Source organism: Camelus bactrianus, chromosome 10 (assembly GCF_048773025.1).
Source record: "Camelus bactrianus isolate YW-2024 breed Bactrian camel chromosome 10, ASM4877302v1, whole genome shotgun sequence".
Lineage (NCBI taxonomy): Eukaryota > Metazoa > Chordata > Mammalia > Artiodactyla > Camelidae > Camelus > Camelus bactrianus.
In genome coordinates this window covers 50833728-50850318 of record NC_133548.1, presented here as the reverse complement: position 1 = coordinate 50850318, position 16591 = coordinate 50833728, and the positions used below count along the sequence as shown (strand labels likewise).

The window sequence follows — 16591 nt, the reverse complement described above, 5'->3', positions numbered from 1 at the left end:
CCCATCTCTGAGCAGGGCTGAGGGGGCAGTGGGGAGCAGGACGAAGCCATCCACCATTTCCAGGCTCACCAGGAGGCCCCAGGTCGACAGGGGAAGAAGGTGGAGTGTGACCAGAGTCTCATGTGGGCAGAGCAGGGAAGTCAGCCAGGGAAAGGGGGGTAAGGCGCTAGGGCAGACAGTGTTTCAGGACAAGGAAGGAGAGGCAAGAGGTGGGGGGTGGGAAACAGACCCGGGAGGCAGGCGAAAGCAGCAGCACTTTGAGCATCTGATGCCTTCGTGGCATCTGATCTTTACAACCACCTGGGAAAGGAGGGGTTTTATCCTCATTTTACAGGTGAGGAATCTGAGGCTCAGGAGGGCTGAAGAACGCACCCAAAGTCTGCCCACTCATCGACAGCTCACACTCACACACAAACACACAGCTGCAGGACAGGGCTGCCCAGTAGCCCCTGACGGTCCTGGAGGACAGGAAGGCACTGACCAAGCCTCCGCAGCACACACCTCCACCACCAGCCCTGGGGCCTGGTGCCAGGCCGACCTGGCTCAGGGCCCACATTCCTGGCTCTGGAGACCAGGAGATCAGAGCCTCGGGCGGATCACGGGGAAGGGCTGAGGGTCAGGGGCCATGTGGTCCTGCAAAGGAAGAGGGGGGTGCAGGCGAAGGATTCAGGAGGGGGCAACACCTCTGCTTCTTCACCATACTATCTAGGGGGCTTCAGCTCTGGCCATGTCATCCCATACACGCTGCCCCCAGGCAGGCTCAAGGCCTTTTCTGGCCTGGCTTCAGTAGACTTGCCAACTTCCTCTTCCCTTTCCCCATTTGGGCCCTTGCACACGCTGTTCCACTACCTGGAATAACTGGGGATTCAGAGATGTATGTAAATAAATAATTTCTAACCAGTAAGATGAGAGCAGGGAGAAAGGGAGGCCCCAGCAGACAAGTCAGAGGAAACAGTTCTAGACCAGGCCTGAGAGAGTCAGGGAAAGTTTCACATCCGAGTTTTGAAGAATAGATAGTTTTCCAGAAGAAAAGTCTGGGGAGGGTGTCCTACAGTTAAGCATATGGATGAAAGAATATGAGATGGGACAGGACGAGCCACCCAACAGGGTTATTCCTGGCATAGAAAGATGAAGGCCACTGGGGTGCGGGGAGCACTCACCTGCTGAAGAATCACCATTGTCCTTTATCAATTGCTCCTGCTGCCCACCTGGCCAGACACGGTTCTGCAGGGGGAGAGAGCATGTCAAGCCTCTGAGCAGGCCAGCCCTGGAGGCATCGAGCCTGGCCGGAGTCACCTGGGCTCTTCCCAAAGCCCCAGTTCCCCCTCCCTCTGGGGAACCCTCCCTGGCTTCCCTCCCTCTGGCCACAGCCCAGCCTGTGTGACCTGAGCCTCTGCTGCTGTCACCAGCTCCACTGCCCAGAGCAGCTGAGCTCTTTTCTCATCACTGTTGTTCGGAGATTCCCAAAGTAGAAAGTCTAGACAGACCCTTCCCTGGACCTGTGGGCAAAGGGGTCCAGAGAGGGACCAAGACTCGCCCAAGGTCATACAGCAGGGCAGGGCAAATTCAGAACTAGGATTTGGTGCCTGGCCACTGGGCTCAGGGCTGCCCCAGGAGTGTGGGTGAAAGGGGCAGCCTGGCCCAAGAGGAGGATCAGACTAAACAGGACCTGCTCATGGCACGCCTTGCCTAAAACCCTTCCAAACCCTTCCCTGCCGCCCCGCCTTCAGGATGGGGGCTCTAATCCCCCCAGTCTTGCATTTAAGGCCAAGCTCTGTGTGTCTCCATCTTACCTCTCTCTGCTTTCTTCCTGTCCCAGTCTTGTCCTCGGGCCCTACAAGCCTCAGCACTCACTATTCCTGAAATGGGCCAGCCTTTTTCACACCTCTTGGCCTTTGCACACACTGGCCCCTCTGCCTGGAATGCTGGCTAATAAATTCCCACCTATGCTTCATGGCTCAGTTCAGATGGTACCTCCTCCAGGAAGCCTTCCCTGATCATCCCCAGGCTGCCAAGAGCCCTGATGTTTCCCTCTATCCAACCTTGACTATATGGATTTGTTGTCTGGTCGGGATCTGTCCCCACCTCTGCCCACAATGTAGGGGAGTAGACACAGGGAAGGGTTAGGGCTCAGCCATCACCTCACACAGCACAGGGCCAGGCCCAGAGATGGCTCAGGAAGGACTTGGAGGACTGAGTATGCTGATCAGAGGCAGCCCCAACCCACAGGCCCTGGCATGAGGCCCCTCTGGGCCCCTACCTGCCTCCCAGGATGAGCATCAATTTTTCACAAGGTCCATTCAAGGCGCTGGGGCATTTGATCCTCTGCCCATGACACTGCCTGACACCTGAGCCCTGACCTCTGCCCTGGAGCTCCGGGATACAGCAGGCACACAGTCCTTTCTGAGACCTGCACCCAGGCTGGGTGCCTGGTTGGGAATGGAATTTGACAAGGGCCAGCAGGCAGCTGCCATGGGGAGCTATATCTGGAGAGGATGCCCGGCTTTGGTGCTGGCCTCCTGTACAGTGTGAGCCACAAGAGCCAGGAGCAGAACCAGGGTCTTCAGGGCTTTGGGGTGTGGAAACGGGTGGCAGGGGCACAGAAATTAAGGGCCACCTGTAAGGAAAATGCTACAAGATAGACATTTTTTATTCTAAAAATGAAAACTAATCCACGTTCAAGTTAATTGCTTTTCAAATGGACAACAGGGATCACAGTACTCTATCCACATTTCTACACCTATGCCTGATTTTACCTTGTTCCTCCAACAACCTCAGCCAGTGAGGCTTCAAAGTGCAATTTCACAGATGGTAAATTTGAGGCCCAGAGGAAGGAAGTGACTTATCCAAGGAGAGTGTCTGAGAGAGGCCTAAGGAGATAAAGAGACAAGGACAGAGTACTCTCTCTGCTACCCACAGCATGTCCACCCCTCTGCCCCAGCCCTGGTCAGAGACAGCAGGGGGCCCAGACAGGAGCAAGTGGCTGCGGGGGCAGTCACTCCAGGGTGGCCCAAGCCCTTGACTCCCCTGAAGTCCAGCAAACCCTTTTCCCAGTGCCCAGGACAGTAGGCAGCCCATCCTTACCTGGGTCCCAGATGTCCACTCTCAGCTGCCCACCAGCCTGGCCACAGCTGCTGCCTGCATGGAGGGCTCGGGAAGCTAGGGTGGCGGGTCTCAGACAATCTGCAGACACAGGTCTCCTCTTCCTGTCTTGCTCCGTGGCTTGCTCTGGGGGTCTCTCTGGGTCTTTTAGTTTGTTACTGTGTAACTCTCTCAGGCACTCCTTTCCTGCCTAGGGCAGATATCTGGCCGGCACTGCTGCCCTCTCCTCCCCACTCCAGTGCCTTCCCCCAGGAGGCGGAGTCAGAGGGCCCTCCAAGGTCTGGGTGTCGTGACATCAGCGTGGGAGGCGGGCTGTGCTGCCCAGGGCTCTGTGCAGAGCACTGGCCGCCCAGCAGGGAGGCAAGGTCACGGGGGTCTTTCTCAGCAGTGCTGCTGCCCAGTGTGAGATCCGGGTCTGGGGCCGCCCATCCCTCAGCCGCCTCCTGCCATTTTAGTAACACCTCCTATTCTCACAGCACCTGAGCAGGAAACCTCCTGATCCTGATTTGGTCACTGATTTGCTGAATCTCGGCCCCTGCCTGCCCTCTGCCAAGCCTGTTTCCATCTCAAAATGGCTGTTTGAGGCTCTGAGAGCAAAGGACCAGGCAAGGCAGGGCAGCAAGTAGCAAGCCCTGCATTCTGGCCCTTTCTCCCCATCCCTGAACATATTACACCCTTGCCCCAGGCCCCTTCCCGAAGGCTCCCCTCAGATGTGTCCCCGCGGAGTTCATCACTTTACCACTGCCCCCAGCTTGTTCTGGGCGGGGTTCGGGGGTGGGGGTTGCACAGCAGGGTTGAGGGGATGGGGAATGCATGTTATCTCTAAACATCCAAGAAACTCAAACCAGCTGATTGGGAACAACCCTGCATGTACCAGAGACACAGGAAAATTGAAGTGGAAAACGCGATTTTCAAGTAGAGGAGGAGGGTAAACAAGGACGAGTAAACAAAATATTTGTTATTCGCGTCATAGAAGACAGTGACATTGAGGACTCCCTGCTGAGACCTGGCCCTTGCACGTCACAGCCCATTGCCTGCAGCGAACCTGGCAGCTGCCCCAGCCCTGTGGGCCTCTCCAGGGCCACTCTGGCCGGGGCGGAGGGAAATGCTCTTTTAGAGTCTCCAAAACTGGGATGTGCCTACAGGGAAGGGGCCACCTGGCTGCCACCCAAAGGATGGGGGTTGACCAGTGGGGACCCACAGCCCAACTGCGCCACCTCCTGGCCACAGGCGCAGCTGTCCAATGGCGCCCCCTCGAGAGCAAGGCTGAACATAACATCCAGCCTCTGCCTGGAGCCGAGGGTGAGAAATGACAGTGCTGGGACTCAGCCTCTACAGGGGCTGGTGTGCCCTCTGACCGGAGTCCTGACCCTTGAACACCCTTGGGTGCTGGAGTCTGCTTGGCCAGGTGCCCATGGCAGGAGTTTCTCCTGAACACTGTCCCCACTCCTGGATTCACTGCAGGACACTTTGTACCGACCACCCCTCCAGTCATCTCCTGCTGAGCCTCCCAGACTGGGCAGGCAAGTAGTGTTAACCTTCCACAGATGGGAAAACTGAGACCTGGAGAGGAACGTGCTGACCCAGGCAGAACGCAGGTCTGAGCAGGTGGGATGGGCAGGGAGTGGCAGGGGATGGTGTGCAGTTATCTCCAGATGCTGAAATGTACTCAGCACCCGCCAGGGGCCAGGCGCTATGCTGAGGTCCTCTCTCAGTCTTATGGGGAAATCTAAAGCATTGGTCTTAATTCACTTATTTTTCCCTTATTCCTCACCTCCAACCCAGTCACCAAGTTGTTTACTTTACTTCCAAAATCATCCCATTTCTCCGCACCACACACCCTGGCTTCCTGGCTCAAGCTGCCCGCATCTCCCCCTCAACAGCCTCCACTCTGATTCCCTTACATCCACTCATGCCCTCACAAGCCCATCTCCTTTTTGGGCCGCCCTTCACGCAGCTGCCCTGCTCCAAACCATCATGGGACCAGAGGAAAGGAAATGTAGAGAAAGGGATTAGGGCGAGGACTTCCTCACCCAGCATTCAGGAAACACCCGGTAACTCCCACACAGCCTTACCACCAGCTCTCTGCGTGCTGTTTGTCAGGATCAGGGTATTTCTATTTGTCTTCCCCATTGGCTTGTAGGCTGCCCTAGAGCAGGCCTGGTGGCTGCTTCACCACACCCCCAGTGCCTGGGACGGCGCTTCACCTGGGCACAGGGCCAGGTGAAGGGACAACTGAATGATCCCAATGATGTCAGGACACAGTCCCACCAGGCTGGCAGCAGCGGAGTCCAGCCTCAGCAGTAATTCCCTCACATGGCTTTCTGACCAGAGGACAGTCACCCAGGCCTGGGAAACATTCCCTTCATTGTCCCCCAGCCCCCCAGGGACAGAGAGACACAGGAAGGCCTTGCTAGAATTGTGGTAACATTTATTCTGAGAACAGGTCTCCATTCCCCTGACCCTGTGCTCAGCCCTAGGGGCAATAAAGCCCAGGCCAGGGTGGTATGGACTGGGGGGGTCCCATCCATCTGCAAATAGGGACTCGAGTCCCCTGTGGGCTAAAGGGTGCACCGGGCCAACAGAGCAACTTCCCCGACCCATCCTTTAGTCCCATTCTCACCTGCCCAGTCCCCAGGGCCTCCTGGAGACCAGGATCTCCACACAGCCAGGAACCAGCCTGGCCCACCCAGAAGCTCAGGAAGCAAGGGCAGAGCGGCCAAACCAATTCTGTTTGAGAAGATGGCGGGGGGTGGGGGTGTGCAGTACCCAGCCCCCCAGCTGAAGCCCACACAGGCCTGCCAGTTGGTTCTGGTAGCCCAGGCGGCCGTGGCTAAGCAAAGACTGACATGTCTGCCCCAGAGTTCCCAGGCTGGCTCACCCAGCCCTTGCCATTCCACCTGACTCGGGAGTTGAAGACACTGAGAAGTGGTGATTACGTGATCGTGTATAGTGTGTACGCATACAGACAGACATAGAGAAAGGGTACTGTTTTGCCCTTATTCAGCACTTGCTAGGAAGAGTGCTGACAAACAAGAATCGTTGGCCCCACTTGGCAGAAGGGGGAAATCGAGGCACAGGAGGTTTAAGCGACTTGCTCCTGGTCACGTGCAAAGTCCCGGCCCTAGGCTCAGGTTCTCAAGGGGAAATCCCAGCTTCTGGAGGAGGAATCCTCTTGTTCTCCGTGTCATTCAGTTCCTGGCCCCTCCTGTGACCCAGGGCCAGGACACAGGAGCAGAGCCAGCCAGAGTGAGGCGGCAAAGTCAAGAATCCAGCACAGCCAGCCAGGACGCTGCCCCCAACAGCTGATCTAGAGCCAAAAAGTCAGGTTCCCTGAAGGAATTCCCAGCAAGGCCACAGGAATTCCCGATCTTGAACCAACTGGACTTTTTCATTTACGTCACCTGGTCTGGCACCCTGGAAGGGCACAGAAGAGACCCAAATCTGGTCACAGCACCAACGCTGTCCAAGAACACAGTCGGTGCCAGCAAAACATTCCAGTACACAACCCACTCTTCACCCACCTCCAGACCTCCTCTGAGAAGGTATGACCTTGCCCACGTCCCTCCCCAAGCAGAATCAAAATAAAATCAGAGGATCACAGCAACTGGAGTTTAAGAAGAAAAAAGGGTTCAGGCTTTCAGTTTCCTTTAAAAACCCCTGGTTAAAATTGAGAGTTAAAACAGAAAGAATATAAAACGTTGAGGACTAAAAGGAGCATTTTGGTCCAGACAGCAAGAGGGATGTAGCCTCCTTGGCTGCGTTTTGAGGGGAATGTTGGGGGAGAGGCCTCTGGTCAGGCAATGGATTTACCCATCTCTTGCCAAGTCCAATGTGTGACCTGCCTCTGGCAGGCCTGAGACCACCACCCAAGAGTCCCTTCTCCCAGGAAAAGCCCAGGTCTTGCAGCAGAGGGGTCCCTGGGAGTTATGTGCCTCCCCTCAGGTCCCCACCCTGCCCTGCACCGGCCTGGCCCACTACACCAGACGCACTCCTTCCCCCATCAGGGCAGTGGAGGCAGGCCGCCATCCTTCCTCACCACCACTGCCACCAACTCTCCAGGGACCCTAAACCAGAGGATGGGAATGAAATTAGAACCTGGGCAGAGAAGGCGGCTGCAGCTCCTCTGGGCGTCTGCCTCTGAGAGGACCTGAGGGCAAAGGCGAGGCCCAGGACAGACGCCAGGTCTCCCAGAGCTGCAGGGAGGGGCCCAGCTCCATCTGGAGTCTCGCGAGCATCGTTTACTCATTTGGCAAATCTCCTCTGAATAAATAAATGACGGGACTAGAGAACAGACGGATGTTACCTGCACATTTCCCAAATTCCAGCCTGAGCAGGATCCTAAGAGCCGAGTCCTGTCAAGGTGGCTAGAAAACCAGATGGAAGTGACAGAGAAAGCAAGTCTGGGGCAGTGGGGCAGGCCTGGGACATGAGGGGCAAGAGTGGGCCTTGTGGGTGTGGCAGTTTGTGTGTAAACAAGTGACATCTTCTTGGCACTCCGATGGCAGATAGCAGGGCCTTGAGAAAATGTTTTCAACAGATAGAGTCCCTTAGCCGTGGTGGCAGCTGGGGTAGGCAGGGTTATTTTCAACCTTAGGCAAGAAGACTCCTCCATGAGAAGGGAATGCTTTGGGGTCCTCAGGACACCAAAGAGGGGCAGAGACCTCCCAAGGTCGCACAGCAAGTCAGTGGAAAAGCTGGGAAAAGGACCCCAGTGTCTGGGCTCCCAGGCTAGTCCCTGACCTGGTTGGGGATGTGCAAATGGTGGTGAGAACTGCGGGCAGGGAGAGGGGCAGGTATCAGACGGCCGTGAGGGAGGCACTGCTGAGGATGCGAACAGCCACGGTGCCCGGCAGGTCGCTGGGCTGCTGGCTGCTGCGGTCTCGGAGGTGGAGGGTGTGCAGGGCCTGGAGGTCATCTGGGTCGGCCTTCAGGTGCACCTGGCCCAGGAATTCATCCTTCAGGACTCGGTGGTTCCAGATCTGGGGGGAGACCGAGGATCGTTGGGGGCCACCTCTAAGCCCAGGAGTACAGGTGTGTGGGGGTGCTGGCAGTGGTGGCAGGGCTGAATCCCCTTCCTGCTGCACAAGCCAGGTGGAGAAAGAGGAGCCCTGCATCACCTCTGCCTCACCATGGACGCTGGGCAAGGCTGTGCCCCTTCCAGAGCCTCAGGCTTCCTCCCATCTGTCAAAGATCCCTTCCCCATCTACAGTTAAGTCTGTCATTACTGGCTCTGCTGTTGACCTTGGGTGACCTTGCATGCAATACACCCCCTGTCCCAGTTTCCCCATCTTTAATTTAACATGAGGGTTAGCTCAGTGGCCCCTAAGGGTCCCTGTAGCCCCAAACATCACTGGGTCTGTGATTTGATCCACTGGGACCCAGTGTTAGGAAAGCTTGGAAACCCTATGGTTGTTCCCCCAGGGCACCCGAACGTTTGTTTACAGATGGCTTCTCACCCGGAGAGATGCTGGCCTGGGCCCAGGGGACTGAGGGCTTCCTGCTAATGAGCTCAGAATTGTGGCCACCCTGGCCTGAGAGGGGAAGAAAGCCTACGGCCAGGCCCCTGGCTTTCTGACCCCCTGCTCTCTGGCAACAGCTACCCCCACCGGCCACCACGACAGTACAACTTTTCCAGGCAGCCCCACCTACAAGGGAATTGAAGGATCAACTCCCAAGGTTTTGGAGCAGGGTTGGCAGAGAGGACCACTGTCCCTGGCCAGGAGACTGACCCTGCTGTGTCCCAGAATCTCACCAGCGAATCCAACTCACCCGCCCCACAGAGGGGACTCCGAAGCGCCAGAAGGGGCAGGCAGGAGAATCCCCAAGGCCACACCACGTCAGGGACAGAGCGGGTCCCCGTCAAAGGCCCCGCCACACTGGGCCCAGCCACTCTGAGGGGAAAAGCATCAGCCCAGGGCCCGGAGGGGCCCCTGGACAGGCGGACTCACCTGCACAACGACGGGCTGGCTGGGCTTCTTACGGTAGAAGACGCCCTTCACGTCGTACTCAGGCGTGGAAGTGCCTTTCTGCACAGCCGAGCGGACTTTGTTCCCTTCACACTTGATGATCACGTAAGAGTTGGCCCCTAGAGAGCCGGAGTGGGCAGTGGGGTGAGGGTGGGGGCGGCGGCAGGGCCCGCATGAGACAGTTATCTGGGAGGTGAGACCCCCCTCTCCAGAGCAGAAGCCTGGGCTCAAGTATTCAGGAGGGAGACCAGAGCCCAACCAGCTTCCTAACTTCCAGAGACCGGGGTGGTGGGGGGCACACTGGTCTCTTGCCTCCAGACCTTTACCCATGCTGTTCCCCCTGCCCCCTTTCTCCCTTGCTTCCCTTCACTAGGCTTCATACCTTAATACCTCCTCAGTCCGGGGAAAGACCCCCCCCAAGAAGCCTTCCCGGAGCCCTCCCTCCCAGCTGCCTGGCCCTGTGTCTGACTGCCACCCACACTGGAAGCCGTCGAGTGCAGGAGGCCTGTTCCTCTTTACGCTTCCAGCTTCAACCCAGGCCTGGGCCGGGAGTGGACATCAGGATAGGTCTGTTCATTCAGTGAGGGAGAGCCTGAGAGCTCTGGGGGTTGTGTCTGTGGCTGGGGAGTAAGTGGAGGCCTGAGGGCTTTCTTGAGGCAAGCTCACCTGTCGCGGAGTCCTTGAGACCAGCGGCTCCCAGGACATGCACCTGGGTCACCTGCTGGGGGTAGCCGCACAGGGAGCTCCAGCAGGAGCGGGGAGGCTCATCCAGGCACAGCTCCCTGGTGCAGGGCAGAGGAGAAGAGGGGGGAAGTGATGGAGAGGAGCCAGGAAGGTGGAAGGTGAGGGGATTCAAGATGGGTGGGGCGGGGGAGGAGCAATGTTCGTTCCAGACATCTCATCTTGGGCAAATCAACCCCCATGAGTTCCTGCTGCTCCATCCCTAACCAAGGCTGTCCACTCCCCGCCAAGAGAAAAGCAGTTTACTGCTGTGTGCCAAGCCCCCTGCTGGGAATGTTACAGATGTTATTTCTAACCCTCACAAAGCCCTTGGAGTTGGTGACTATCATTATGCCCATTTCACAGATTAGGAAGCATAAAGCTCACCAGGGTAAGGGGCTTGTCCACACAGCCAGAGAGCCAGGGAGCACAGACTGGTAGGACCGAGGTCCTCTGATTCCACAAGCTGCCTTCCCAGTCTAGGATGTGGGCAGGGAGCACCAAATCTGGGCGGGAAGGGCAATGTGGGACCCACAGGTCTACACCACAGCAGGGACGGGGTGGTTTCAGCAGTCTGCCTAGCCCAACTCCACCACTGGTTACCTGACCTCAGAAAACACCCCCAACCTCGGTCCCCAATTCTGATCTGTAAAATGGAGGAGTCAGGCCTCCTACTCAGGGTTCAGGGAGAGCAAATGAGATGAGTGAAAGCTTCTCCATAAACTGTGAAGTGCTCTGCACATGTAAGCAGCTATTCCTGCATGTGGTGGAGAGAGGCTAGGATAGGGAGCAGAGGAGGAGAGAGGAGGGAGATGGGCGCTGGTGTCAGCCCAGGAGGCTGGAGGCCCAGGCTCCATGCCTCGCGCGGACACTGAGTATCTCTGGGCTGCAGACTGTAGGTCAGCCTGGTGTGGTCCCGGACCCTGCAACCCTGGCCCCCAGCCAGCCCCCACGCACCGACAGTTGGAGGGCACGTCAGTGAAGACTCTGAGCAGGAACTCGCCAGTGTGACCTGGCTCGAAGGTGGTGGGGATGATGACGTAGCGGCCCTCGGGCTGCTCCGTACGCAGGAAGACACTGCGGGAGTTGATGTAGATGGAACTGGCAGCTCGGTGCTGTAGGCTGTGCATGCGGTACTGGCGATTCTCCTCCACCTACCAGGGCGGAGGCATGGGTCACACAGAGCCCCGACTCCACCCCACACCCCACTCCACATCTCCCCCTCGCCACACACAACAGGCAAATCTACAGAGACAGAAGTAGAGGAGGGTCTGCCCAGGGCTGGTGGGGAGAGAGGGGGATGTGATCCAGTGGTGATGGCTAAAGGGTGTGGGGCTCTTTTTAGGATGATGATGTCCTGAAATTGTGGTGATGGCTGTGCAACTCTACAAAAACACTTTAAATGAATGAATCATATGTTGTGTGAATTCTCTCTCATAAAGCTGGTAGGAGGCAGGTGGCAATGGGAATCCCCCTGGTAACAATGTCCAGGGAGTTTCTGACATCACAACAGAGCTAAATATCACTCTCTGCCCAAGTCACAGCCTGTGTCCCTGAAATGACATCACCAGCTACCAGGACATGCTACACAATTCCTGGGACAACCGCCATGATAAGCTACAGTCACATTAGTGAAGGTCATGTCATGACCAAGTCACAACATGTCAGCACACGATTGTCCCAACATACCAACACGAACAAACTGTCACAACATGACCCAGGACGGCAAACGCCAGAATCTCGCCTCAGACTGAGGGCCTAGCACATGCACGTGGCTTTGTTACAGTCTTTCTGTCTAATGAGCCCATGGTGGCCCACTACGCTGACAATCATCACACACGGGACATCACAGCATGCGGGAGAGCCTGGCGTGCAGGCCAGTGGGTGGGCTGCCTGGCTCTGCCCAAGATGCCTCCTCCCCGTGCGCAGCAAGGCCTCCAACTCAGGGGGGCCAGAGCCCTGAGGAAGGGAGCAGCGGGGGGCCTCCCATGCCCCATTCAAACAGCCTGTAGGTCTGGGGCAGCGAGAAATCAGGCTGAGAGCCCCTGTGGAACCAACCCAAGGCAGGCTGGGTCTCGGTGGGATCCAAACAGGGCCCGTGTCATGGTACGCCCATGGCATCAGCAAACGTGGTCAGGGTGGCAGGGGTGACGCCAGAGGCCCAAGTAATCTCGAATGTTCTCTCCAGGCCCAGGCAGCCCAGACTCTCCTCACCCAGAGCCGAGGTCCCAGCTGGCCTTACCTTGTAGATGTCAAAGCCAATGGCCAGGTTTTCACCCTTGCCATCCCAGCGGGTGGACTGTTTCGGCCTCTGCTGGATGCAAATCAGCACTTCATCTTCTGGCTTCTTGACATCAAAGATGTACTGCAGGTACAGCAGAGGAAGAGGGACGAGGCAGTGAGACCACTCCGAAGGTGGGCTCACCGATTCCCCGAAGCTCAGCCCAGAGCCAGGCCCAGCTCAGCTGTGTGAGCTTGGGCAAGTCACATCACCTCTCTGAGCCTCAGTTCCTCATCTGTGAGATAAGCCAACAATGCCCACCCTGCACGTGAGGTGGGAGGACTCTGGGAGCTGACAGATGCTCAGCTCCAAGCCTGCATGCAGCTGGTCCTCAATGAAGGCATACCTAAGCAGCTCTCAGGGCCACGACTGAGGAGGCTGGGGGGGGGGTTCCTGCGGGGAGCCAGCCTGGCCAAGTTCCCCCAGAAGGAGCAGCCCTATATGTGGAAATAAGGGTTTGAGCCCCCGGCTCAGCCTCTAAATAAATGTCCCTTAACTCTGGACAGGACACTCAGCAGTCCTGAGAGCCCCAGTGTCCTCATCTCAACCACATGCAGGTCAGATTGTGAGGCTGGGGCTACATGACCACCCAGACATGCCCCACAGGTACCCCACTGTATAAATGGGTACACCGAGGCCCAAGGACGGACAGGGATGTACCCAATGCCACTCAGGAGTCTGTGGCAGGACAGTGGCAAGGGACCCGCAGCTGCTCCAGGGGCAGGGTAGGGGTCCCTGAGGACACCCACCTGTGGGTTCTGGAAGAAGGTGTCCTTGTGGTTGATGCAGCCCCCACTGCGGTTTTGCAGCGGGTCCTCATGCTGCGTCCAGGTGCCGCGCAGCCGGGCCTCCTCCCACGTCTTGTGGATGCTCAGGTAAGACGTGTTGATCAGGCGGCACTTGATGATGTCAGTGAAGTATCGGCACATGTCCTCGAAGGTCATCCTGGGCGTGGCAAAAGGCTGAGCCACCGGTCCCCCCGACTCCAGCCCACCTTCCCACTGGCCCCAGGGCCTCTGAACCACAGCCAACACAGTAGCCAGTGTGGACATGGCGTCACACGGACCTTCAGTCTCCTGATCTGTAAAATGGGAATGAATCTAACAGCAGCTGTCTGTCTCACAGAGTTAGCACAGGAATGAAGTAATGCAATAAAAGCATGTATTACCACTTCCAGCAGACAGGAGTTGTCAAAGGCTGGCTGTTACAATTATTAATAGTATGCATAACTAATGTGTACAGCCCTCTACAGTTTATAAAGCATGTTTCCATCCATTATAATCCATGGTTGTTGTGAGGCCTGAATAAACTGGTGGTAGGAACCCCTTGGGAAGCAAACTGCAGTGGCCAGGATGCTGCCACACCTCCAGGAGCCTGCAGCAGGGGAGGGGACGTGCCTGCCCCGCCACTAGTGTGCACACGTATGAGAACGCACACATATGTGTGTCAAGAGTGGACACATATGAAAAAGGCCTTAAGAAGAAGCCCTTTCCTGGTGAAGGTTTTCTATTGCTGTGCCCTGAACCAGACTTGGCCAAGTGGATCTTGCCCACAGGAGCCCAGACCAGAGCCCAGCTGTCAGGGGAGCTGCTGCAGAAGGGGACCTCACTGGGGTGCCGAGATCCCCACCGTCTGCCTCTGGGTCTGCCTGGGGCCCCCATGGCCTCCACTGCACACAGGGTGCCCTATACCACCGCCACTCCAGGAAGTGGCTGAACCTCCGATTCAAGTGTCCTGCTGAAGAAAGACACTGAGCCTGGCATGCAGTCAGGACTAAGTGTGGGAGTGAATGAATGCAGGAATCACAATCACGCTCTGTAAGCAAGGCTGCTGCCACCTTCCTGGCCTACCCTCCACCACGAACCCACTAAGCACCCCTCGCCTCCCTGAACTCACTCTTCACAAACCCAATTGTTCTCTTTTGTCTCTGGGCTGGGTCTCTGTCCTTGCCCCCCAAGAGCCCCTCTGCACCCAGACTCTCAGCTTAGGAGGTAGCTCTTCCATGAGGCCCCTCCTCTTCCCTACTTGCTCTCGGCATCAGGCCACCAGTGTGCCCTCTGTCACCTGCTGGTACCCTGGCCTACTTGCCAAGGGCTCAGCCTGGGGGCCAGAGCAGCCCAGGGTGCCCTGAGGTGGGCAGTGGGGACTATGGGGACGAAAGGGCCTATTTCTGCCCAATTCCCTTTACAGGGGGGGAAACAGGCCCAGAGAGACGCCGTGACTTATCCAAGGCCACGTGGCAAGTTGACGGTGGGGCATTTCCTAGAGCCCTGTGCAGTGCTTCTTGCCCAGCACACAGGCGGCTCCCCCCTCAGGCCTGGACACCCGCCCGGGGGCAGGAGCACACTCACCAGAACTCGCCGTCATCCTGCACCGTCACACCCATCTTCTCCCGCTCACTCTTGCTCACTTTCTGCCACTCCTCTGAGCTGGGATGTGAGCACAAGGGAGGGAGGAGGGAACAGTATGAGAGGAGGGTCCCCACCAGGGCCACCCTGGCAAGGGAGAGGAGGCACGAGGGACAGCTCGGCACCAGGCCTCTGTCAGGGTGGGTGTGGTTGGGGCACCCAGGGCCATGCCCAGCCCCTCTCCAAGAAGCCCTGTCTGTCTACTCTAGCAGGAAACCATGGGCTGCCACCCTGCCAGGGACCCAGAAGTCTGGGAGCAAAGCTGCAGCTTGAGAGGCAAGGGAATAGTGACCCTCAGTGGAGGGGGTGCCTTCACTGGGGTCCTGGGCTCTGCAACTCTTCTGGCCTCACCAGGACCATGAGCCAAGCACAGGGCAGTCACTCCCACTCTCACCCCTGGTGGCCTCCCTCCCTGCGTTCCTCCCCACTTATTCACCAGACTGGTCTGCACCTCCAGACCTCTGCCTCTGCCGGGTCCATCCCCACATGCCTGCTCCCAAATCTCCTCCTAATGTCATCCTCCCCCCAAACCCTTCAAGGCCCAGCTGCAGTGCCACCTCTTCCAGGAAGCCCACCCTGTCCTTGCCCAAGCCATCATACCCCCAGTCCACCCAGCTGGGGTCTGCCCCATGCCTGCACCCCCTGCCCCGGGCCTCACGTGTCACTCCAGGGCCCGTTCCACTCCCGCTCGCCCCAGGGGTTGCGCAGGCGGATCATGTCCAGCTTCTCTGACTTGAAGAAGGCCAGCAGGCCGTGGCCCAGGCGCACCTTGCGCACATCAGTGATGGCGTACGCATGGCCCTTCACCAGGCCGCACGCCAGCCGGGCCTCCATGTCTGCTGCGGTCACCGCCTGCAGGAGGACACAGTTGCTCAGAGGCATGGGCGGTCAGGCTCTAGCTGGAGATGGGGAGCCACACCGCCCCCTACAGGACGAGGAGGGAATGGCCGCCCCACACAAAGAGGAGACCTCTTTCCTCTGTGGTTAGGGCCTGAGCTCCTTGTTCAGAGCTCTTTACAAAGTCTAAGGGAAGCCGCAGTGTAGGGTAAAGGAAGGGACTACAGTGGGGTCAGCACAGGGGTGCGCTGCAGTCTACTAGCACTGGCTCAGTTGTGCAATCTGGTTGTTAAAACATTAGCTTGAAATCAACCATGGTAGATGGCTACACCACATAGGTTACACCATGGAAATCAGCAAATTGGGGCTTTTTAGTTTTCCAGAGAGTCATTTTATCAACACACCACTACATCAGCCAAACCTAGGTTCAGATTCTGCCTTCACTTTCCCACCCAAAGCATGAGCAATGAAATAAGACTACCCTCTTGAAGGACCCAGGCCTGTGCCTGTGAACAGTAGGGGCTCCTTCCTCTCTTCCGGTTGCCTAGTAGCTAGTAATGCCTCAGACCTTGACTGAGGGACACTTGGATGCATAGACACTCATCACCCAAATAAGCGAGGGCTGGAAAAGGGGGACACTAGTTGAAGAGTGTGGGCGAGGCCTTCCATAGTGTGGGGGTTAGGGCAGGGGGCCCGAGGCTTGTGCTGTCCAGCACTCGGGAGGGGGTTGGACCTTCTAACTGCTCCCCTCCAACCATGAAGCTGAAGGTCTGGATTTATGAGCCAACCCTGGGCAGGGGCTCCGCCTGGGAAGCCATAGTCACCCCCAACCTCAATCAGGGTCGATGAAGGGAAGGAGCCGGCCCTGGGGCCTGGCTCAGGGTTCTCACCTTGATTGAGGCACTGATGAGGCCTCCCCGGCTGTGCACCTTCAACACGCGCTCAAAGAGCTGGTTCCTCTTGGCCTCGTCATTGGCAAAGTCACCCTCGGTCAGGTCGATGGGCTCAGAAACGCCACCTGTGAAGTCCACCAGTGCATCCGCTGTGTTGCCTCCATCCAGGGCCTGGTAACAGCCAGCCAGCCTGGAAGCAATGTAGAAAGGATTCCCAGCTCACACTCCCCAGCCAGTCTAAATCCTTCACCTTACAGGGGAGATTTCTGAGACTCAGAGAGGTCAAGTGAACTGCTGAGGTCACACAGCAGGCAACACAACAGAGCCAACACTAGAGTCCAGTCTCCAGCTCCCAGGCCAACATTTGTCCCACTGAACCAT

General features: G+C 57.4%; 2 protein-coding genes across 19 annotated transcripts in view; both read right to left on the bottom strand.

Moving 5' to 3' along the window:
• Nucleotides 1-5376, bottom strand: part of MYO7A (myosin VIIA) — a 91920-nt gene extending 86544 nt beyond the window's left edge. For 13 of the 14 annotated variants that reach the window (XR_012509755.1, XM_074372712.1, XM_074372710.1 and 10 more), the window contains exons 1-3: nt 3085-5376; nt 2757-2870; nt 1161-1224 (exon numbers count right to left, since the gene is read on the bottom strand). Coding sequence is in view for 13 of the 14 variants with exons in the window: in XM_074372712.1 (XP_074228813.1) it covers nt 1161-1178 (18 nt within the window). In the remaining variant the exon portion in view is untranslated. The remainder of the gene's footprint in view (nt 1-1160; nt 1225-2756; nt 2871-3084) is intronic. The other variant, XM_074372706.1, reaches the window with a different exon arrangement.
• A 140-nt stretch (nt 5377-5516) lies between these two features.
• The window catches only part of CAPN5 (calpain 5), a 59534-nt gene continuing 48459 nt past the window's right edge, over nt 5517-16591 (bottom strand). For 4 of the 5 annotated variants that reach the window (XM_010973470.3, XM_010973469.3, XM_045509028.2 and 1 more), the window contains exons 5-13: nt 16208-16400; nt 15139-15332; nt 14424-14501; nt 12822-13017; nt 12034-12156; nt 10749-10945; nt 9738-9853; nt 9054-9190; nt 5517-8084 (exon numbers count right to left, since the gene is read on the bottom strand). In XM_010973470.3, the coding sequence (XP_010971772.2) occupies nt 7902-8084; nt 9054-9190; nt 9738-9853; nt 10749-10945; nt 12034-12156; nt 12822-13017; nt 14424-14501; nt 15139-15332; nt 16208-16400 (1417 nt within the window). In that variant the 3' untranslated portion in view covers nt 5517-7901. The remainder of the gene's footprint in view (nt 8085-9053; nt 9191-9737; nt 9854-10748; nt 10946-12033; nt 12157-12821; nt 13018-14423; nt 14502-15138; nt 15333-16207; nt 16401-16591) is intronic. The other variant, XR_012509756.1, reaches the window with a different exon arrangement.